This window comes from Typopeltis vanoorti, chromosome 10 (assembly GCF_054136105.1).
Source record: "Typopeltis vanoorti isolate ZY-2024b chromosome 10, IOZ_Tvanoo_1.0, whole genome shotgun sequence".
Lineage (NCBI taxonomy): Eukaryota > Metazoa > Arthropoda > Arachnida > Uropygi > Thelyphonidae > Typopeltis > Typopeltis vanoorti.
In genome coordinates, this window is record NC_143558.1 from 9,259,433 (window position 1) to 9,283,884 (window position 24,452).

General features: G+C 36.8%; 1 protein-coding gene across 2 annotated transcripts in view; it reads right to left on the bottom strand.

Moving 5' to 3' along the window:
- The window catches only part of LOC150102163 (selenoprotein N-like), an 82,523-nt gene extending 59,211 nt beyond the window's left edge, over positions 1-23,312 (bottom strand). For both annotated transcript variants that reach the window (XM_090399315.1, XM_090399314.1), the window contains exons 1-3: positions 22,881-23,312; positions 9,740-9,856; positions 3,673-4,013 (exon numbers count right to left, since the gene is read on the bottom strand). In XM_090399315.1, the coding sequence (XP_090255441.1) occupies positions 3,673-4,013; positions 9,740-9,856; positions 22,881-23,243 (821 nt within the window). In that variant the 5' untranslated portion in view covers positions 23,244-23,312. The remainder of the gene's footprint in view (positions 1-3,672; positions 4,014-9,739; positions 9,857-22,880) is intronic.
- Positions 23,313-24,452: the final 1,140 nt, after the last annotated feature.

The window sequence follows — 24,452 nt, forward strand, 5'->3', positions numbered from 1 at the left end:
TCACTCCCAAATCTCTAATCTCTCCACTTCCTGCAGTGCAACACTATTGATATAGTACACAACCTTATATTTCTGCACTGCAAAATGCAACACTTGCACTTATTGATATTAAAACTACAATCCCACTCCTTTGTGAAGTAAAAAGTCCATGCAAATTTTCCTGAAAGGAATTAACATCAGCAGTGCAACTTATAATTCTTCCCAACTTTGCATCATTAGCAAACAACTGAAGATCCACAGTCAGTTCACATGATATATCGTTCACATACAAGTTAAATAGCAAGGGCCCAATAACAGAACCCTGGGGCATGCCACTGGTTACATCCCTTTTATGAGACACTGCTCATCATACACAACCTGCTGGTATCATTCAGAGGATCTCTGATCCATCTAACCAATATACTATCTATTCCCTTCCTCTGCAGCTTGTACACCAACTTATGTGGTAATCTATCAAACACTTGTGCAAAATCCAAGAATATAACAGGACCTACCCTTTACAAATCCATGCTGACCATCATAAAGAATGCTATGTCCATCAACTCAATCCTGTATTCTATTCCTAACCAATCTCTCCAACACCCTGTTCACAACTGCAGACTGGTCTATAATTGGAAACTTCTGTCCTTGAACCATGCTTGTGGAGTGGTACTATTTTGCCTTTTTTTTCCACTCCTTAGGAATCCTACCCACTGCAAGACTTTTATCAAATAACCAGGTCAAGGGCATAGCTAACTGCTGTGGACATTCCTCAACGTTACGTGGTGATATGTCATTTTGTCAATCCATTTTGTATGTGAATGGCATGTGTTCTCTAGCTGGTTTGCCTGGTTGTGGGTTGAATAAATTGAGTTTTTGGGAAGAAAAACCTTGTTATCTCCATATGAAACTAGCTAACTCACCTTTAAATGATAAAGTCCTAATAAAGGTTCAATGTTTCCTAGACAGTAGTCAAAACCAGATAATTCAGCAGGTAGTTTATGATTATTATTATTACTAGCTTTGCTTTTTTATCAAAATGTTTCAAACATTTTTATATGTCTGAGATCCATCTTTGTTGTATTCAAATTAATGTCTTTTTTTTTTTCATATAGACTTTAATAATTATTAATTTTCTTTGGATAAGAAATCTGTGGAGACAATTGAGCCTAACAGGTAAAAGAAAGATGAGATGGGATAAAAAAAAAAGTTTAAATTATGTGTAAGGCTTTTTTTTATTATAACTTTTAATATATTTAACAACATATTTCTTGATTGCAGTAATCTATCATTTATCCAACATTTAAAACAATGATTATTATTATTATTAGTAGTAGTACGGGCAACTCCAAAGAGTCCTTAGACTCATTGAGGGAGGCCCTAACATCATGGCAAGAACAACTATTCGACATTCACACAGTATCTATCATACTTTGCCTTGAACTCATTTACAGTCATGGCACCCACAACAGACTCTGGTAGCTTATTCCACTCGTTCACTCTCCAAGTAAAAAACCTAGTTCTAACACCCTTGCTAACTACACTCTTGCTCAGTTTCCATGGATGGCCCCTAGTCCTCCCACCACCAGTCCTATTCTCAAAAATATCTTCTGAATTAATCTTATAGAAACCCTTCAGTTATTTCAATGTCTCAATCATATCACCCCTTTTCTGCCTATCAACCAATTTCTGCAACCCACAAATCTTCAACCTGTTCTCATAAGGTTCATTCCATAGACCTGCTATCATCTTGGTCACTTGTCTCTGGATCCTCTCCACCTCCTCCCCATCAAGAAGAAACCCCGGTGCCCAAATCTTGGCACAATAATCTAGTGGGGGTCTTATCAAGGCTCGATAGAGGAACAATAACCTGTTTGTCTCTGCTCGTCAGAGTATTTTTCGGCAACCAAGTGATTTGGTGAGCTGATTTAGCCACTTTTGCGATATGTCTCCTAGACTTCAACTCCCTATCCACCAACACTCCCAAATCCCTGGCCTAGTCAATCTCCTGGAGTATAGTTCACCAATGTGGTATACTGCTGCTAATCTTTTCACCCCAAAATGCATAACCTTACATTTTGCCACATTAAACTGACATCCAACCTCCTTAGCCCAGTTCTCCAAACTATCCAAATCATCCTGCAAAATTTTGACATTCTGTGCATTCACTATTGCTCTACCCAACTATGCATCATCAGTAAACAAATGAAAAGTTCCTCTCAGATCCTTTCCTATATCATTAATGAATAAATTAAACAGTAGTGGTCCAAGAACAGAACCCTGCGGCACACCACTAGTCACAGGCCGTCTTTTGGACTCTACTCCTGAATAAAGCACTCTCTCGTATCTCTCCACAACCACCCTCCTATCCATCTCACTAACCCTATATTCCTCCCCATATGCTGCAGTTTACTGATTAGAATTCCATGTGATATCCTGTCAAAGGCCTTAGCAAGGTCCAGTAGAATCACTGTAAATTCATTACCCTTATCCAGTTCAGACGTCACGTGTTATAAAATGTCAGCAAGTTACCGAGGCATGATCTACTCTTCACAAAACCATGCTGTCCCCAATACAGTATCCCATTTACATCTATCCATTCCTGTATTTTCCTCTTGACTATTTTTTGCAAGACCTTGACAATGATTCCTGATATGCTGATCTGTCAGTAATTTACAACAGTCTTGAAACCTCCTTTATGCAGTCGAACTATTTTCTCCACTTTCCACCCCCTCAGGACTAACCCAGACCCGAGACTCAGATTAAACAAAATGGTCAAGGGCACTGACAATTCTTTAGCTGCTTCATGTACGACACGAGCTGGTATACCATCCAATCCCACAGATGTATTGACATTGAGGTTTTGTAATAGACTATTTACCTCCACTTCATTCACCACAATTCCTGTATAAGCTGTTGGTTCCTTCAATCTTGCAATGTCACCACCTGGATGATATACTCTTGCAAAGTGTTCGCTCAGTAATTCCGCAATATCAACTGATTTGGTTACCTCCCTACCATCGGCATTCTTTAAAATCATTCTGCCGTATACATTTTTTCTTTTACTTGCAACATATCAAAAAAACTGTTTGGGATTCTCTTTAGTCTGCATGGCTAATTTTCTTTCATAATCCGCTTTTGCTTTTCTTACCACACTCGTTACTCTTCTGGCCTGCGCTTTATACCGTTCATGTGCCTGCAGGTCACCTTTCTCCTTAAATTCCCTCCACAGTTGTTTCTTTTTTTGCAGCTCAAGCTTAATGGTGTTATTCATCCATTTAACCCCTACTTGATTTACTATTCGGACTCTAGGTATTCAGTCAGCGACTCCTGCAAACACTCCTTAACCACTATCAACATCCAGCCCTTGCAGTTTTACATGCCATGATCCTTCAATTAACCAATTCTTGCAAGTCAACCAGCTTCTGGCACAGCAACATGTAATTGTATACTTCAATTATCAGAACGACAAATTGCCTTCGTCATGTGGTCAAATAAATAGTAGATTACAGTAAGTGGAAAAGTAATTCTATTCGTTTAACAAAATGCCACTGTGATTATACTATTTCTGAATTCCAAGTTAACCTTTACTTCTTTGTGCACTAAACTTTAAGTGTGCGTAATCTGAAAAAAAAAAAATCGTTCAAAATTTTTATTATTATGAACAAAATGACTGAAATTATAAATACTTACCTGAATATTATATCTAACCAATCATTTCCATGTGCACGGAGAACTGCTACAGTTCCTTGAGGTGCAAAACGAGAAGTAAGAAAGGGATGAGCATGAAACATGCTCAATAAAGAAAAGAGAGGGTGATATTTGGAATCTAGCAGAGGAGGATAATAATGAGCACTTGAAAGCAGTCCCATTTCTTTATCTAAGCTTGGTGGCACTACCCACCAAACAGTACCAGGAAAAACAGCTATACCTTCTGGAGGAAGAAAGATGGAGAAGTGAGTTGCAGCAAAATTCTTCCACTTGTGGACTGGCTCTTTCCACGCAAGCAAACCATATAGTGCTCCACTCTGACTCTGAAAAAACATATCAGAAGGTAATGAAAGAAGTATTTAAAGAATAATATTATATACATGCAGTATAAAATTATCATCTTTATTAAAAGATTTAATAATAATAAAAGTTTTTTTGAAGCAATTTTTTTGAAAAATTGGGATACAAGATAAGTAAATAAATACAGGAGCAATTGTAATGTAGGTATACAGTATCTAACAGAAATGCGTATTACGAGTAATAGAAAATAAGAAAAGTTATTTTCAGGTTGTGAAGGCTACTTTCATAGTCTGAACACTCAACAAAAACAAATGCCTTAAATTTTCCAAATTTTTGGGAAATCATCCTAATATTGAATTCTAATAGGTGTAAATGGAGTTATCCTCCTGCAGTTGATGCATATATTGTCATGTGCTTGCAGTTTAAGTGTTGTTCTTGTTGTGTTTATCTCTTTTCAAATGTATTGACAATGGCTAGGAATCCAATCTGAAAATTCTACAAATATTAAATAATTTTTTCCTAATGCATGTGTCATTCTGTTACTTATAATTTTATCTTTATGTCATCTGCTTACATCTCGATTTTTAGATTTAAAAGAAATGGTTAATAAGCAGAAAAGTGGGGATACAATAGAAACATTTAAGTTACTATGAAAGGCTAAGACATTTCAAAAATGAGAATGGTGTTACTAGGAATAATCAGAAAATGGATGGAAGTGGTTGCAACTGTAATAATAAAAGTGATGAGGAAGAGCTTAGGCAAGAGTTAATGGAAATGAAGAGTCAGGTTGAATGTATGGAGGAGGAAATTAATGTTTAAAGAAGAGCATAATTGATGTAAATAATAAGGAAGTTAATAAACAAGAAGAAGCAAGTATTTAAGGATGATAGCATTGCATTATATGGCGACTCAATCATTAAAAATGTGGTAAAAAATAAAGTGCACAAGACATGTTTACAGGTGGTACAATAAAATGAATATCAGATGTTTTGCAATAGAAGGAAGGAATGAGCATCAGAATTAGTGGGTGGTGGACACAAATGATTTGAGTAATGAGACAAAGAATGTAGAAAGGGATTTGAAGAAGTTGTTGCAAGAAGTGAAGGATAATAGTGTCATTGGGAAAATGGTTAGTTTGTTGCCCATATACCGACAGTAGTGAACTGAAAAGGAGAGCAATGACACTGAATAACAAGATGGCTGGATTGTGTCAGACAGAGTGTTCAATTTGTGAATGTATGGAATAAATTTGAAGGGAAGTTAGAATAGTTCAAAGCTGATGATGGAATGCATTTGAATGGGTTTGGTGTTGGTCATTTAGAGCGAGTGTTGTTTACACAGGATTCATACAAAATTAGTACCACTAAGAGTCAGAGAGGGGTTGAGAGGCAGGTTGTGGAAGGATGGGAAGAGGATGGATACTAAGGTAAGGAAGTGATTATAGCAGAGCAAAGTGATGCAGCATAAAATGGTGGGGATGATATGAATATAAATGAAAATCAGAGACAGGATCAGGGAAATTGGAATGGTCAGGATGAAGAGAGAAGTGCACTATAGCAGAGAGAGTAAATAGTGATTGTGTTGATGGGATGGCCTCAAAGAGTTGAGAATTGTTATGTTTCTGTGATAATGTACAGAGTATCAGAAATAAATGGGCTAAGTTTGTAATATTGATTGAATCAGTATGTCCAAATATAACTGGCATAATGAAACTTGGGACTGAAAATGATATACTGTCAGGACTTGAAATGGTAAGATATAAAATTTTCCAAAAGGATAAGATGAAGTGAGGAGGGGATATATTGCTAATAGTATCAGAGGAATTGTGTCCTTCAAGAGTCAAAGTGGCAAATAGTAGTACGTGTGAAAATTTTGAAGCTGTTTGGTGTGTAGCTGAGATCAGCAGAATAGTATGTCTAATAGGATGGTGTTATAGGTCAGAGAATGTGGAGATATTGCTTGTGAAATGTTTAGACAAATTAGTTGGGCAAGTAAAAGGAAGACCATCCTAAAGGGAGATTTTAATTATAGGAATGTGGACTGGAGAGAAGAGACACGGTATAGTACCAAGGAGGTGAATTTGTTGAGTTTCTGCAGAATAACTATCTAAAGCAGCATGTGATGGAAGCAACATGAGTTTTCTTGGTGTTAGATTTGGTGATATCCTCACAGAATGCAGCTGTGAATGAAGTATCAACACTCCCACCTGTCGGTGAAAATGATCATGAGGTACTGATTTGGAAGGTAGACAAACAGGAAAAAGTTGTTATCAAGAAGGTCTATATGTGTAACTATAAGGTGGGTGATTATGAGAAGCTACGTTGTCAATTAGCATCAATACATTGGGTTGATGAATTATGTAAAAAAGATGTTAACAGTGCATGGGAAATGATAAGGCTGTATCTAACACAAGCAATGCATAACTGCATACCAAAAGTTAAGAGAATAAACAGAGGAGTGAGATGGATGAACAGTGAAATCAAGCAAACAGTGTTACAAAAAAAAAGTTATTATGGAGGAAGTACAAGACAGTTTGCAGTGAACAGATGCATGAAGAATATAAAGTGCAGGCCAGAAAAGTGACAAGCATGGCTAAAAAAGAAAAGTAGAATATGAGAGGGGATTGGCCAGCCAGATCAAAGTTTATGCAAGAGAATTTTTCTGGCATTTATATGGCAAGCAAGAGGTAAAATAATTATGGTAGGTTGATGCTGGTGGTTAATGGTAGCAGAGTAACCATAGCAAATGATATAGTGGAATTATTTAATGAGCACTCCATCACTGTATATCATAGCAGTGTAAATGATGATGTGCAACATGTAGAAGGGAGGCAAGAATCATATTTAAAGGTAAAAGAATCAGAGGTGATCAAGTATTACTCGGATTAGATGTCAATAAAGCTGTGGGAATGGATGACCCATCACCATGTATTTTTAAAGAATGTGCAAAATAGTGAGTGAGTCATGCAGTGAGAAAGGTTTCTAAGGAGGAAAGAAGGTGGCAAAATAATACCTTTCCATAAGCATGGTTCGAGAACAAAAGTTCCCAATTATAGGCCAGTCTGTATATCTGCAGTTGTAATCAAAGCGTTGGAAAAATTGGTTAGAAGTAGAATACAAGACTAGGTTGATGAATATAAGATTCTCTATGATGGTAAGCATGGGGTTTGTGAAGAGTAGGTCTTGTTTTAGCAATCTGCTTATGTTTTATGATAAGGTGACAATTATTATTATTATGTGACACCTCCAGGGAGTCCAAGGACTCATCGAAGGAGAGCATCTACTCTACGACTGTTCTCCAACACTCAATCCACCAACGCCATCTACCACCCACCACCACTAGTATTTCCGCAGACAATCGCAAACATCCATGCCCGCAGCAGGATTTGAACCCACAGCCTTTCAGCTGGAGAGCAGATACACTAACCACTCGGCCAACCAGGCAAATGTGTAAGATGAGGGAGAATCATATACAGTGATATTCTTGGACTTTGCAAAAACATTTGATAGATTACCACATGATAAATTGGAGAGGACAGGAATAGATAATATATTGGTTAGATGGAATGGAGATTGGCTCGCTGAATGATACCAGCAAGTTGTGTATGATGGAGCAGTGTCTCAGTAAAGGAAGATGACCAGTGGCATCCCTCAGGGTTCTGCTCTTGCCCCCCCCCCCCACTGTTTAACTTGTTTGTTAATAATATTTCATGTGGATTGACTGGGGATCTTCAAATGTTTACTGATGATGATGCAAAGCTAGGTAGAATTATCAGGAATGGTGCTGATGTTAATTCTCTACAGGAAGATTTGAATAGACTTTTAGCTTGGACAAATGAGTGGGGTTGCAGTTTTAATGTTAATAAATGCAAGGTGTTACACTTTGAGATAGAGATATAAGACTACATACTGTATTGGTGGAGCTGTACTTAGGAAGTGGATGAGATTCAGCATCTTGGAGTGATCGTGGACAGTGGACTGAAGTTATGAGGGCACATTGCATATGTTGTAAAGACAGCATGTTGTATTGCTATTGTACTCAAATTTGGTCATCTAGTTTTCATTGATGTGGAAACATTAGAGAGGGTCTAAAGACAAATAACCAAAGTGATATCTGTACCCTGGAGTGTTGGTTATGAAGAGCATTTGAGATAATGTGATCCTCATCTTAACATCCACTCTTTTTTTAAAAAAAAAGAGTGGATGTTAAGATGGGGAAAAAGAGAGAATCATATGTTCAATAATCAGAGCTGTTAGTGAGTGGAATGCATTGCCTGAATGTGTTGTGAGTGCAGGTAGTGTAATAACTTCTAAGCTCATTATGACATATGTTGCTGGTTGAGTGGGCCTCCCATGATGAGTCTATTGACTACATGGAGGTTACCTAATAATAATAATAAATGAAAAATATTATTCTAGACAAGAAACTATAATCTTGTTTCAGTCATTACTCAAATGCAAACAAATAAAATTTGCATGTAAAGTATACATTCAAAAGTAGTGTAGGTAGTGACCCTTCCTATGAAGCACAGCAATATAATATATGCATACAAAATTGTAAATTGCATATGATGATAATGCAACTGTGAAGTAGACTTGTGAAGAAACTTCATGTAAAGACTTCGCTTGATTGCTTGCACTTGGGTAAGGATTAAAATAAGAATATAATTTTTTTTTGATAAAATATACTTTATAACAAAGTGAAAAAACTTCCTATAACTTTCTCTGAACCAGAAGAGTATTTTAATAATGGTGATACATAATTTACTACTTGTATATGGAAAATTCATGATTTCTACATTGATTCAATCTTGCAGAAACAGTCTTTCTACCCTCCCTCCCAAACAAAAAAGACAAAACAAACAGGCATCAACTGAACAGCAGACTATGAGGCTAGGATTAATTGTCCTGTACTAGTAAAAAATTAGGTTAGGCTTAGAAAGGCAAGTTATCTGGTAAAAGAAGGCTGCTTGGCAATATGAAGAGAATGAAAGATAATCACATGAAATTTAAACCCATTAAAGTTGTTCTTAAAAAATGTAGGCATGACTGGAACAAAAGATATTATTTGCTTTTTTTATGATTGTATTGATGATCACAATGTCTAAATGTTATGAGGTGAAAGTATCATTTCTATCAATCTAGGCAGTAGATGAATTTCACTGTCTGATGGTGGAGCTTGAAGTAGCTTGAAAAAAGTATTGTTTGGTCTCTATTTAAAAAAACAACAACTGAGTATCTAGTGCTGAAATGCAAGACAAGTTTATAACTCTTCATGGATAGGATTCACATAATAAAGCAAATGAATGTTTTCATTTGCTTTATTATGTGAAAAAAGCCAATTCTACATGAGATTGACTAATTAACTTGCAGTCGAAGTTCATACCTCACACTCCAGAGGGAAATTCAAACTTAGGTCTTTCCCAACCAAGAACAAATGTTTTCATGTGCTCTATAGAAGTAAAAGTGGTCCCCCTTCCCCATATACTGATGTTCTACCAAGCTCTGCAGACAATGCAGACTTCTAGCATTTGCTGGTATAAAGTTGTAATATGTTCATGATGATAAATGCTAGAGATACATCATTAATGAGAGCAATATATGTTCTTGTCTGAAGATCTGAGTATTATCAAAGTAATTATCATTAAGTAATCAGAAGTTCATTTTTAAATCAAGAAATAAAATGACATATTTAAAATATCCTTTATAAAATAAACTGTTACAGTAATGTTTCAAAAACCAATACTTACAACAGGTATACTGACAACATCTTTTGTTAGTGATTCTAAAACAAGTGGTTGAAAATATGCTTCGATTGTAATCACCTCATCTTCAGGAAGGATAGAAATATTAACATCATGTTGGATCTAAATAAGATAAAAATAATTTGGTAACAGACCAAAAAAACATGATTACTTTTTAACACAGCTAAAGAAGAAATATGAATAAAATAAAACATCAAAAAAAAGTGAACAGAGGGTACCCCTTGAAGTAGCTACATGACATATGACACTGCAGTAAACCATTTTTTTTTTTATCATGGTTTAATTCATAACACAAGATACTAATAAGAAAATATATAATATATTTTTATATATTTTTTATTTACTTAGTTGCTGATATTTTGCTGATTTTCTACCCAGCATCTTCAGAGCACAAACAATTTATCACAGTATGGAAACAGCAACAATTAATTAATAGTGAAAACAGTTTAGTTTTTTGTGTTGTCCGTTATAATTTTAAAGTCCTAACTGGCACCATCTGCTGTTGGTTAAAGTTATTTCATATGGGTTTCCTCCCACCTTTCCTTCCCCCATCCCTTAAGATGGGTTGAGTTCTCCTGATGAGGGATTAAGTATGTGTGTTTATGACTGTACATCCGTGTATGTTAACAGGGCCAGTTTGTCTGTTCTGGAGGACAAAAAACCTGAGTTTCCAAGTGAAAAAAACCCTACCTCTGTATGAGACCAGATAACTCACCTTTAGTTGAAAGAGACCAGATAAAGGTTCCTCACGCCTTTGATGGGAATCGAACCCAGGTCTTTCCAATCAAAGGGCTTCCACTATACTGACTGAGCTATGGAGGCTCTCACTGGTTAGAGAGAGAGAGGTTGACAAGTATTAATTCAAACTTAAAATGAGTTTCCCAGCAAGGTTGTTTGTGAGAGTTTCCTCTGTCTGTCTTAGTTCTCTATTTCTGGTGGCTAATGCTATGTCATCCACACAGAAGAATTTTCTAGATACTGTATCTGGCAGGTCAGCTATACATAGGTTATGTGATAGGCCATTGTTGAGTATCTTCTGATTAATGATATTTCCTCCAAGGACAACATGAAAATATCTATTGCTAAGCATATTAACAAGCTGTATTGTTCTTCAGCATGGAAGTACTTTCATTAGTTTATACATCATGCCCTCTCTCCAAAGATTTAACTTTGGAGAGAGGGCATGATGATTTAACTGTCGTATACGGCAGTTAAATCAAGGAAAACTACGGAAGTTTTTAGATTTTGTTGAAAGCCTGCTTCAATGCATGACGCCAGTGCCAGAACTTGGTCACAACAGCTGCAACTGGGCCTAAAGCCTGCCTGTTCTATCGGAACACATGTTCAAGGATGGTGTTGCTTATGCAGTTGTACAGTAATCTTTCCAGTAGTTTATACATGCAGTTTAGTAGTGCAATTGGACAATAGTTTTGTGGGTTGTCAGTTGATTTTCTGGGTTTGGGAAAGGCTATGATATTAGCTCTCTTAAATTCCTTCGGCAACACTCCAGTGGTCATTATTTCTGAGAAGAAACAGGCGAGCCATTTTTTGGTATTTTTTCCAGCATGAATAAGAAATTCCGTGTGAACTCTGTCATTCTACAGGCCTTTCCCGTATTTGTGCATTGTTAATTTCCTCATCGCTGAAGGGTCTTACATATTCTGATTCGTCTTGTAGTTTTGCCTTAAAGTCTCTGGCTTCCCTTTTAACTTTAATGGTATGGTTTCTATCATGTTGGCATCTTCAGATTTTAGTAATGGGTTAGCAACTTGGTTTGGTGTGACATCTGTCTTTTTAGTAGTCATCATTGTAGTGCCTCCTAGCTTCCGTAATACATTCCAGGCCTTTCTGCTGGACTGCCTGAGGTCTGTTTCGATCCAGCATTGTTGTCTTGCTGCGTCCAAGTCATGGAGAAGATCTTCTGAGATTTCCAGATCACTGCTCTCCATAAATTTCTTAGAGCTGTTCACTCCATTCACTCCATCCAGGGATATACTCCTTTCTGTTGTCCCTGGGAATATGTTTATTAGCTGTAGAGATGACAGCTCCTACAAATCGATTGTAGTTATTGGGTACAGGAGGTATGAAATGAACACACTTGTCAAGGTCAATGGCATATTTTTCCCAGTCGGCTCTTCAAAGATTCCATCTCGGGCGGGGAATTGATCGGACACGATGTATTTTTATGCCCACTTCAAGGAGGACCGGTCGGTGTTGGCTGTGAGGGAAATCACCGAGACCTCTTCTTTGAGCAGGTAGAGGTTCATTCATGTTGTTAGAGGTGACGAAGCAAAGGTCAGGATTATAGTCTCTTCTCCATGCTGCTGATCTGAAGGAGCCACGTTCTTTAGCGTCAAAGACCAAGTAGATATTGGAGGTCTCAGCCCATTTGGCAAGGGTTATGCCGCATTCATCATTCTGAGCATACTTCCATAACTCACGGTGGCTATTGAAGTCTCCCGCATATATAGTTGGGTGACTCAAAAGAGGGAGGACTTGTTGAGACTATTGGATGTTTGGTAGCTTGTAGACATTAGCAAGCGTCAGTTCACCCAACTTTGTCATGACCAAGCTGATGATCATCATCGCTTGACACAGTAACAAGTTCGATCTGCTCAATGTTGTTGCGGACGTATGTCGCAATGCCATATGCATGGTGATAAGTTGCTCCTACAAGCTGGTAGTTTGTAGGAGTTATTCTCCTACAAATATAGCTTGTAGCTATTCTTGTAGGAATAAATTTACAGAAGAGGGAGAATTCGTATATTCTCCCTCTTCTGTACAAGTCTTCTTCAGTAACAGCATACATTTCCTGGAGGAAGTACAATATCTATATTTTGGTCAAGAAGGAATTTTGAAAGATATTCACATTTTGATTTGCTAATTCCTTCGATGTTAAGATGACAGATTCGGACTTTCGGTCTGAGATTTCTAGTCAGTTGGTTCTTCAAACCATTCACTTCTGATTGCTGCATGTAGTTAGTAGCTTAGGAGATCCATGGATAGACTGGCTGCCAAGGTCGCTCTAGCTCATTTAGCATTATCCATGGTGCACCACGAGGAGGTGAGCTAGGACTGCACCTTGATCAGGATGAAACACCCTTATAAACTGATTACCGAATATCTCAACAACGTCTTCTGCAGCAGTTACCATTCTACCATTTTCATCCATTAACATCATCTTACCATGATCATTCTTCCTTCTACTTGCCACATATCTAAAAATTCTGGAGAGTTTTTAGATATGCTGATTTGCCAATATTTGCTCATACTGCACTTTTGTTTTCCTTACTAACTGAATCACTCTCCTGGCTTGTACTTTATGTTCTATCGAGTCGTTTTCGACTTCTGGTGATTCTATGAACATACGTTCTCCATTCAGATCTGTCCCTGGCCATATCTTTTAGATATGGCTAGGGACAGATACTATTATGTGACACCTCTGGGAGTGTCTGGACTCTCTGGAGGTGCCACATAATAATAATAATATGCTGTTATGTATTTCTTTGTCCTTTTCCAAGCACCATTTATTTCCTTACTGCTCAACTCCTCATTCCATCCTAGAGCTCCAAGCTGTCTCCTAAGTTTGTCATAATCACCATCCTTATAATTCCACATGTATCCTTTCCTCACAGAATTCTACATATGGCTAGCCACAATCCAGGTTATCACTTTATGATCAGTCTCACCAACTGGAGTAAAGGGTGAAATCCCACTCACAATTACATCCTTTGATGAAATGATCAGATCTAAAACTCTCAAACCTCACATGCCCTCCTTTACATGCTGCTTGAGATAATTATCTCTCAAGAACTCGAGAAATTCATTTTCCTTATTCCCAAATGCTATCTCTTCATTCTAATCTATACCACCGTAATTAAAATCCACTATTTCCCTCTTTGTCTGCCTTATGTGGACATAATTCCTCTGTTATCATTAGCAGCATTCCCCCTACCTTTTTGTCCTTTCTATCCTTACAAAAAATACTATATCCTTCCATTTCTATTCCCGTTAGAATATCATCTTCATTCAATGATGTTTCACTTATTCCAATGGTTTTCGGGCAAATAAACTCAATCAGTGAAACCATTTCATCTCCCTTATTTCTGATACCTCTGGTATTTGTAAAAAAATACTCTGTATTAGTGTGTGATATACCAAAAGACAAAACTGGCAAGAAGGGTACCACAGGACTCTGTTCTAAGCCACTGTTGCTTAATGTGAACAGTGAAGTTCAACGTTAGAGAAGGTGATACTGATTTGCTGTATTGCCTAAAAGTGTAGTAAATGCAGAAACTGTGTATGGGTTTAAGGCATGGTTCAAGGATTTTTTTGCATAAGTGTGGACCTTCCACAACAAGTCTTTTGCAGGAAGTTGTTTGCTCAGGGCAGATGAATGGGATAAGTCAATTCAACAGTGGCAAGTTTAAACTTGGCCAGATGAGATGTTAGATGGTATTGGTGGAACTTCGATATGTGGAAGAAATGAGGAATCAGGGGTAGGGATGTGGATACTTGTGGATAAGGAGTAACAATTGAGGTCACATTATGAAAGTTACCCAGAAAGCTGCTGCCAAAATAGTAATGTTGATAACAGGGATGAAGAGGTGATAATGCCATTCTATAAAGCAATGATCAGACCACAACTGGATCTGTGCACTGATGTGGTAAAGAGCCATGTGAATAAGGAAGTAAAAAGTAGATATTGTCTAGTGATTGGTTGTAATAACTAGAATGATTACAAACCTATCAATTTACACTATTTTTTTTTCATGAAATTTCACATGTGAAAAGATGTAAACCAAGGAATAAATACTGCAGGCAAACTAAGGTTTAATTAATCTGGAAACTCTACTCCAGATACCAACATGATACTTTTCAAGCTACTTCAGGTCTCCAAATAAGATGGGTGATGGTTTTCATCTCACTACTTCAAGATGATGATTATTATTATTTATTACTTATTATTATTCATCACCTTTCATGTACAAAAAACTATTCTAACACACTCTTCCTCACAAATCTTTAGACTTCCAGGAAAGGTACCTTGTACTTATTTCTAGCCTTCTTCCTCCCTTTGAAAGATCTTAGTGATAGCCATCTCATTAGCTCTTCTTGTCAATTATTAAGCTTCAATTATATCGATTATTTTCCCCATCAAGCTCTATGAAATTCTCTACTTATCCCCTCATAGATGGCATTCCATGGGGTCATTATATCATGACTGTTGACTACCCTTTAAATCTCCAGATTTTCCTAATTTCTGTATGCAGGCCACATGCGATCCAGGCATCATATTGTTTTCTTCTCTATGTGTCAATGTTATTCTCATAATTGAAATGTTTGACAGTGTTGTCTTTATTACCTTTGCAATATCTATTTCCTAGTCTTCAACTCAATTTCAATTATCACTGAAGAATTCTTGGAATACAACTGTCAATATAGTATTCAGCCTCCATTCCTGAATTCCAAAGTGCAAGAATGTATTTACAGATATTAGACTGGCATCCCTACTTTATGCCAATCTTTCAATATTGACATTTCACTGAGAGCCTCTACATGAGAAGTATTGGTTCAGAAGCTGATATAGCTTCTCCATTAATAAATCTTCTTAATTTTGCATCATCTGCAAAATTAAGTTAAACACTTATCTTAAATAAAATTAAAAACTTTTCTTAAACCATTCCTAATGTTGTTAACAAACATGAAGAAAGAAACAGCAAATAAAAACAAAGCCTCATGGCTCTCTCATTAATCCTCTATCTAAGCATTTATCTGGTCACCTTCGGCCTCATCGATAAAGAAAAAAATTAGACAAAATACAAGCAAAAGCATCAAGATTATCATTGGTGCAGTCTCATCCACTAACAACATCAGAGCCCAACAGGAATGCAGGCTTGACCTGTTGGAGGACAGACGAAAATTTGCCACCATAAAATTCATAAATAATATTAGAAGCTACCAAAGCGATCAGTTCTCCTTAAAAACTTATGAACATTGGAATCAAAAATGCATACTTCACAGATCATCAACTTTACAATATGATGACACTATCAGGAAAGAAATAGGTCTTGATCAGCTAAATGCCCACATAAACAAAGAACCTCTATTTTCCAGTCCTTTACCTTCAAATACTTCCATAAATCTAAACCTTACCAAACTCTGTACAAAAAAAAACCAAAAGAAATGCTCAAAGAAAAAGGCCTAAATACTATCAACCTTCTTTCATCCTCCAAACGGGTTATTTGTTATACCGATGGATCGTCAGACACCAATATGATTAATGGAGGCACTGGTGTTCTCCTTCTATTCCCGAAAGGTGAAAAACTTTCAATAAAACTTGGAACTGGAAAAATCGCTTCCAATTTTACCAGTGAACTCTATGCAATAAATAAAGCACTTGAAGCCTACTTAAAACTATCATTATCTCAACAATCTGAAGGAATTATAATTTACAGCGACTCAAGATCAGTTATGGAGGCAATCAAAAATGGCAATACCAAGCTCACACAAGACATTCATAAACTCTTAAATCAACTAAAGTGTTTAGGAAAAAGTTACATTTTACAATGGATTCCTGCTCATGTAGGCATTGATTACAATGAAGCAGCTGATAAATTAGCAAAAGAGACCAGAGAACTCAACAAAGAAACTCACATGATAACTCTTGCTGATGCCAATGCACTAGCAAAAGCTAAACTAATTGCACTGAAATCATTGATACAACATCAAATTCCCTGAAATCAGTGCTGACAGAAAGACCTCCACCACGATAGCAAGACTAAGAATTATAGAGGAATGAAGATCAATACAGATGATACGAGAACATATAGAAACTGGAACAACTGCCCCCAATACTCAACTGACACCCACTCGCATCTTTACCTGTCTAGCAATTACAGCAGCCTTGCAAGAAATAGATTCTAATCCTGAAGAACAGCTCTATACAAACAAAATCATCGACATAGCCAAAGCAGTACAAGGTAGGCACATAGAAACATCTAAGACTCTTCAAAGGACAAGACAACAACAACAACATTAATCCTCTATACATAACTCTGATATCAAGTAGATAGCTAGTTTAAAATTCACTCTACTGATTACTCAATCCCACCTGGATAAATATACTAATCTGCCATACTACAGTATGTAAATAGCATTTGCAAAATCTAGATATATATATATATATATATATATTACCATTTTTCTTGCCAATTATGGCCTTTATCTTACAAGCAACTATTAAAACAAGATATTCCCTTAAGAAACCTTTACCAGCCTCCACAGAGAATCTGGTTATCATTCACTTACTTCTATATTATTTTAGCAACTTTCCTTAAGTAATTTTTCCAGTATCTCAACTATCACTGCAGAACTGCATACTAGTCTATCATGTTTTGTTTTGTTTTTTTAATAGCATCCATTGGCACTACCTTCTTTTTTGTTCCTTATGATTCTTCCAATCAAAAGGAAGCCATTCAATTCACCGTGTGAGATTCAAATCACCTCTTACTAAGATGATTTGAATGATAGCTTGATGAAATCATAAATTTCAACAGGCTATCAACTATTGTTATGTGAAACCTGTATGTAGTCCTCAAGGACTCATCACAGGGCACCACACAATTCGTTGCCTACACTATTTTTTTTGTGAGACTCCCTCCCACAAAAAGTTGTAAACCTATAATGCATCAGAACAATTGGTGGGCTAAGGAATTCTTTTATTCATTTCTTTTGCTATTTTTTTATTAATTTTTTTGTATTTTTTAAATTCATTTTTTTATGTAAAAGTGGAGGTCTCACACTTGCGAATGAAATTTATCCACCACCTAATGACAATCACAAACACCCATGTCCATAGCAGGATATCTGCAGACTGTTGGTTAGAGGGCACTTGACCACTTGACCAACTACTTAATCCTCTAAGTACACATTACACTATCTGCCACCTCCAATAGTATTGTTTGCCAACTGCATGTATTCTTTAACTAATTTAGCTGTGTGTGTGTGGGGGGGGGGGGAATGAAAAACCAGAATTTCTAGAAGAAAAAAAATTCCTCCATACGAGATTGAGTAGCTCACCTCCAAGTGAGAAAAGCCCATATAAAGATTCTTCTCATCATGAGAAGAAACAAATTTATATCTCTTCCAATCAGAAGAATGGAAGAGATCTAAATCTCTTCATCAAGAGATCTCTCAACCTTCCAAGTGCACTAAAGGGATGCTTCAGTTGTTTGATGATAATGAAAAGTTGGGGAGAGTTACAAGAAGTGACAGTGATGTTGGATCCATTCAGGACTGATTATGATAATAATTATATACAGACACTGATACTAACAGTATTGTGGTCTGTTAACTACATATCTTCTCTTGCAGGTTTGACTGTATGTGGAATAAAAAAAATCCAAGTTTCCAAGAGGAAGCATCTTGCTGCTTTCGAATGAGATTGGTTAACTCACCTTCAGTTGTTCATACCAGCACGTCACAGTATTAACAACACCAAAAGAGGAAAAATTAAGAGAATTTATAGAACTTAATGAGCACTGGCTATGAAATACTTCCTCTCCAAAAGTATGGTTGCATAAATTTGCCAAAGATCTGGGAGAAGGTATTCTGAGACCATGTAGCTTAACTTCTCCAAATTTTCCTGAATGAGCTAGATAGTTATCTTGCCCATAGAGGGTGCCATGACAGGATATTACAGCAGTCCCCCTTTAACCATAAGGGATACATTCCAAGACCCTCACAGTGGATACCTGAAACTGCAGATAGTACCGAACCCTATATATACGTTTTTTCCTATACATACGTACGTATTATAAAGTTAAATTTATAAATTAGGCACAGTAAAAGATTAACAACAATAACTAATAATAAATTAGAACAATATACTGTAATAAACGTTATGTGAATGCAATCTTAGCAACCTCCGCACACGATTATTTTTCTTTCCTTATGAAGTAGAGAACTTTCACCTTTTCACTTAAAGGAAGCACTTTATAGCTTCTCTTTGGCATATCCAAATTGCCAGTATCACTACTCTTGCACTTTGGGGCCATTATTAAGTAAAATAAGGGTTACTTGAATTGACTGTTGCGATACCGCAACAGTCAATCTAATAATCAAGATGGCTACTAAGTGACTAACGGGCAGGTAGCATATACAATACAGCATGAATATGCTGGACAAAGGAATGATTCATGTCTTGGGCGGGACACCGCGAGATTTCATTACACTACTCAGAACGCTCACAATTTAAAACTTATGAATTAGTTATTTCTGAAATTTTCCATTCAATATTTTCAGATCAGGGTTGACTGTAGGTAACTGAAACCGCAGATAAGGGGAGACTACTGTAGTTTTGTTTCAGTTACAATTTGAATTGTTTCTAATGAATTAGATGTGTGCCTTGTGCTTGTCACAACAATTGTAATTTGTGCTCTGAAGATGCTAGGAAGAAAATTAGCAAAATATTAGTTAAATTAATTAATTTTCCCCCTCAATTAGTGTTATTAATAGTGTGAAGTGTTAGCATGAATAATCAATGGCACATTATAATATTTAATGGAATGAATACAGCATAGAGGAACAATAAAATATAAGTTTATTATATCCTATATTTTGCTTCTGTCACAAAGACATTGTCAGGGATACAATCTCAAAATTGTATAAACACACACAAAAGAAATCGAAACAATTAGTGAAAGAAATCAGACAAAAAGTCTAAAGTCCTATGCAGGGATACCCTCTATGGGTCCTGTTGGCTAGCCCTAGCTGTTGGGCGGGAGGCCTAAATATTAAAGTTTCCCAATCCTTAGGAAGTTTAACACATCCATATTTATTAAGATTAGGCTAGTTTAACAAATGTTCTGCTGATTCTAAGAAAAATCTTTCAAGTTTATATATTTGTTGCAGTGAAGCATATTTTTTCCCATTTGATTCTGTGTAAAGTATCCAAAACATGCCCATGTAGACAGACTACTCACATGTGGAAGATCACCTAGTCTGACAATAAGATAATTTGCAGGAACAAGGAACCTTGTAAATACCTGGAACAGAGAGAATAGGAAGTATATAATAGCAGCCAGCTTCAGATGAGGTTTGAAAGCAGTACAGAGATTATTTTTTCATTAGAGTTATATTTTTTCTGAGGTGTCCCAGATATAGTGAATAGTAAGAGCATTACTGTAGTCTGATGAGAAGGGAGGAAAAACCAATTTGTTAATCTTCTTAACATTGTAGCTATTGAACAGGAGGTCTGGCAAATAAAGATGAGTTCATTTGAAAGGAAAGCCTGAGTGGAACAGAATTTGGAGACTCCTTTGATAAGGGTTTTGATAACACTATACTGTTGAGAGGTGGAAAAGTTTATGTATGCATCTATCTGTGTGGTAAGTTTTCTGTAAACTGAGAAAAACGAGTGATATTGGGAAGACACATGATTAAAGTATCCAGAAAAGGCAGGCTATTATTAGTTGCTTTTTCTATGGTGACCTGGATTCTGGTGTGCTGGCTGGTGAGGTGGAAGAGGAAGTAATCTAATATGTTGCCATGTAGTCAAATAGAGGAAACATCATCAATATATCTTAGCCAAAGAGAATGTTTGAGAATGGCAGCACTAAGGGTAGGTTTTTCAAAATGTTCCATAAATTGGCTAGAATGGGAGAGCCCATGGCTCTACCCTCTGTTTATATATGATATCCATCCAAGAAAGTAGTTGACAGGGATGGCAAAATTGAAAAGATCAATGATATCAGGGGAGGGAAAGCATTTTTCAGTAAAATGTCAGAAAAGGGAATATTGGTAGACAGAGAGTTGACATCAAAGCTCACCATGATATCATTATTATTTAAAACTAAATTTTGGATTGAAGATTTGAACTAAGCAAAATTTTTAATATAAAAGGAAGTAAAGGGATAACCAATAAGGAGTTAATGATTTAACCAACTTAAAAAAGAAGGGAGTTGATAGTATTCACTACGGAATGGAGTAGGTTTTAGATTTATGAATTTTAAGCAGCCTGTATATCTGAGAAAGGGAACTAAAATTTCAGAAGGCCAAGACGTGACACTGTTTAGAAGCATTTTTAATGGGGGTTTTTCTGAGAACTGGTGAGATCATAATCTAGAGGTTTATAAGTTGTGCAGTCTGAGCAATACATTCATTTTCTGATTATAATCCCCTCCATGCTACCAGCTTCATATCCATTTCAATTTACTCCAATTTTCTAATAGTTTTCCCATCATATGGTTTTCCCATCATTGCCCTTGTAAAGTCTGGCAGCATCATGATGTAGTCATTTCCTTTATCCAATTCTGTTGTCACTTTATTATAAAATGTGAGTATATTACTAAGGCAAGACCTACCTTTTACAAAGTCCTGATGCCCACTATATAGTATCATATCCCCCATCCCACTGTTGGATTTTGCCCCACTCCTGAGATATTAATTGGGCTGTAGTTAGCTACTTCTGTCTAGGAGCCACCTTTATGTAATGGAACTATCTTACCCTCTTTCCACTCGCCTGGCTGCAGAACTGAGACTTAGATTGAACAACTGCAAGAGAGGCAATGCCAATTCTCTTGAGATTCATGTAGCACACAGGTTGACATGCCATCCAGTCCCACTGCTATGTTCACATCGATATTTTTCAGTATGCTCAGCACCTCCTGTTCATCTACCTCAATTTTGACCTGCATCACTGTCATCAGCAATTGCAAAATTGCACCTGAATGATACACCTTTGCAAAATGATCACTCAGTAACTCAATTATTTATTTTGCCTCTATCATCTTCCTACCTCAGCATTGATTAAAGTCATCCTTCAATAGTCATTTTTCCTTGTTACTTGCTACATCAAAGAAACTTTTAGATTTACTGATTTGGCCTGTCTTACCTTGCTTGCACTTCATGCTTCTGAGTATGCCGATCCCTTTCTTTAAATTCCCTCTACAGTGTTTTCTTTTTTTGCTTTATATGTATACTCATCATCATGCTTATCAAGGATTTTAGGCCTAAAGTGGCTTGTTCATTCCTTAGAAGTCATTGTTGAATCTCTTTAGAGGATTCTAGTGGTTTGTAATTTAAGACTTGTTTTTGTAACTTTTCTGTTTTCATTCTTTTAATGTGTTCCATCCATTTATGTTTATATTTTTTAATTTTTTCTATTACTGATTCCTGGTTTAATTCTTTATCATATATCTATACTCATCCATTTAATCCCTACTTGGTTTATCTTTCTGACTGTGAATATGCAGTCTGATACCACTTCCTTTCAAACAATCCCTGACCACTTTTTTGTTCCATGGTAAAGCTGGTAATTATGACATACTTAGACAACATCTTGGAGCACTGCCATTGCTTCAAAAGCTACAAAGAAAGAATTTTGAATGTGAATATAGGCACATCTTTATGTTAAAACAGCATTTGAAATGACTACACCATGTTCTGAACAACTCCTGGTAGTATTTATTATTAGCTCCCCACCCCCACCACCACCAACAACAACCCTTTTTTTTTTTCTTTTTCACAACATTCCTATAGGTCTGATTTTAAGTTCCAAGAATAATTTGTTCCAACCAGGATTTCCTCAAAGCTGAACTCTCTTTTATTTGACATACCTTCCTATCCAATGGTTACATAAGAATTAAAAAAAAAAAAATGTTCATGTTGTTCATATCCCTCTGAACGTACAGATCATAGTAATGCTATCAACATTCCCTATATCTGGGGTACTTCAGAAAAAATAGCGAGCACTTTAAAGAAATATAATGGATGCACTGCTTTCAAACATTATATCAAGCTAATTGCTCTTGTTTTCTCTCTCAAGGGTCAACAACCCCCTATGCATATTTGCCGAGACGTTTCTGATTACTGTGTACTCAATATGTATCCAATATTCCTGTCCAAACATTCTGACAAAAAACAATGCGGAATGGATGAGTCGGGCATTTACGAAAGGATGCTATTATCAGAATTATTATCTTCATCAGTTGAAGACCATCAACAAATTAGTGCTGAAGTGCTTAAGTTAACACATAATCGAGGGGGAAAATACCGTCTTGAAGAAACGCAAAACCATTGGTAGAAACTCACATTTTAAAAATATTAAAAAGGTACCGCTTACCAATTTTCGACTACGTCCCCATGCTGATAAAGTATGAGTGTAATTGCGAAAAAACAGTGAAAATTCGGATAAATCTAATTTCCCATCGTGATCACTATCTAATTCTTCAAAGAGTTCTGCATCTGTCTGTTGAAAGTTGTTTGGAAAAACATCCTCAAAGGGATCACTGGATACATGTCCCAGCAACAAAATTACGACTGGAATGGAAATCAAAGACCAAATGATCGCTGCAACTGCACATCGGAATACATACACATTAACAGAAACGTTGCGTGAATTATTTTTTCGGTGTGGTAATGTCTGCTCAGAAGATCTTTCGATTGCACCTTTTGAATCTTTTGTTATTTCAGAAACCGATTTCATGAAACCAGCAAAACAATTTGACAGTGGTATCGCTGGTAGTAGTATTTTGAGAATTAAGTAAGAAAGATGGTGAGTTGTGTACAGTGGAGTAGAGTGCCCTCCTGCGACGAGTCTTTGGAAGTAGCATGCAATAATGATAACAATAATTTAAAATAGAAAAACCAAATTATTTTATTTTATTTTATTATACTCCATACTGATAGACTAGTACTACTCTTACATAACGTTCAAAGAGAAGGCCGAAGCCTTTACATAAAAAGAAAGATTACAAGGGTATCATCCAACGTTAGTCCTTGGTATCCTGTTTGTCATGCGCTGGTGGTAAAGCCAGACCACCAGTGTACCCTGCAGGGCCCTCAAAGAAATAACTTTAACATCACTCTTGGATAAACCAAGTAAAGACAAGTCTACATTGTTAGCAGCATTCCACACGCCGTTCATAGAGACGGTGGCGCTGGTAAAACGAGGAGCCGCCCCAAACTCCTCTTCTGTTTGCCTGGCAAGGTCATCATTTCTCTCGTAGTACTGAACCTTGCTCTTATGGCAATAGGTAAGTGAGAGCCCAGTACCCACTACCTGAACATCAGTCACCCAAACACTACCATCTCTCCTCATTACAATATCTGACTTTCTAACACCAAAAGTTGTTCTATAGAGTGGTTCAACTGTGGTCTCCCAACCTTTGTTATTAAAACGGTTGTCCAATATGGAGACCACAGCATAATCTTTCTGCACACGGACACCATGTGTCCAGAAACAGCATTGGGAAATATGAGACAAAGTCTCGCTGTAACGGCAGCCAGACCTACAGCTAATGTCTTCACTGCCCCATCGGCCTGTGCGGGTTCTAGTGGGCAGGTTTATTCTAGTCCTTATCAAATCAATAAACTCAAATCTTGGAAGTAATCCAGTCCGGTCACGTATCCAGTGATGTTGTGGGGTATCAAGTGTGACTTTACTAAGGAGATGCCGTCTACAGAACTGTAAAGCGAAGATGCACATCTCTTATCTCTTGCTGTCTCAATCTGGGCGCCCTGATACTGGGTCCATCCCTTCACATCTCTAAAGTCCTCTTGGATACTAGAGCTATGAAAAGCCTCTCTACAGATAGGAGAGAATGAAACTACAAGTTTTCCTATTCTTGATAAGCGGAGCCGTGGAATCAACCACCTTAATGAAAGGGTCCCGAGCATGGAAATACGCTATTGT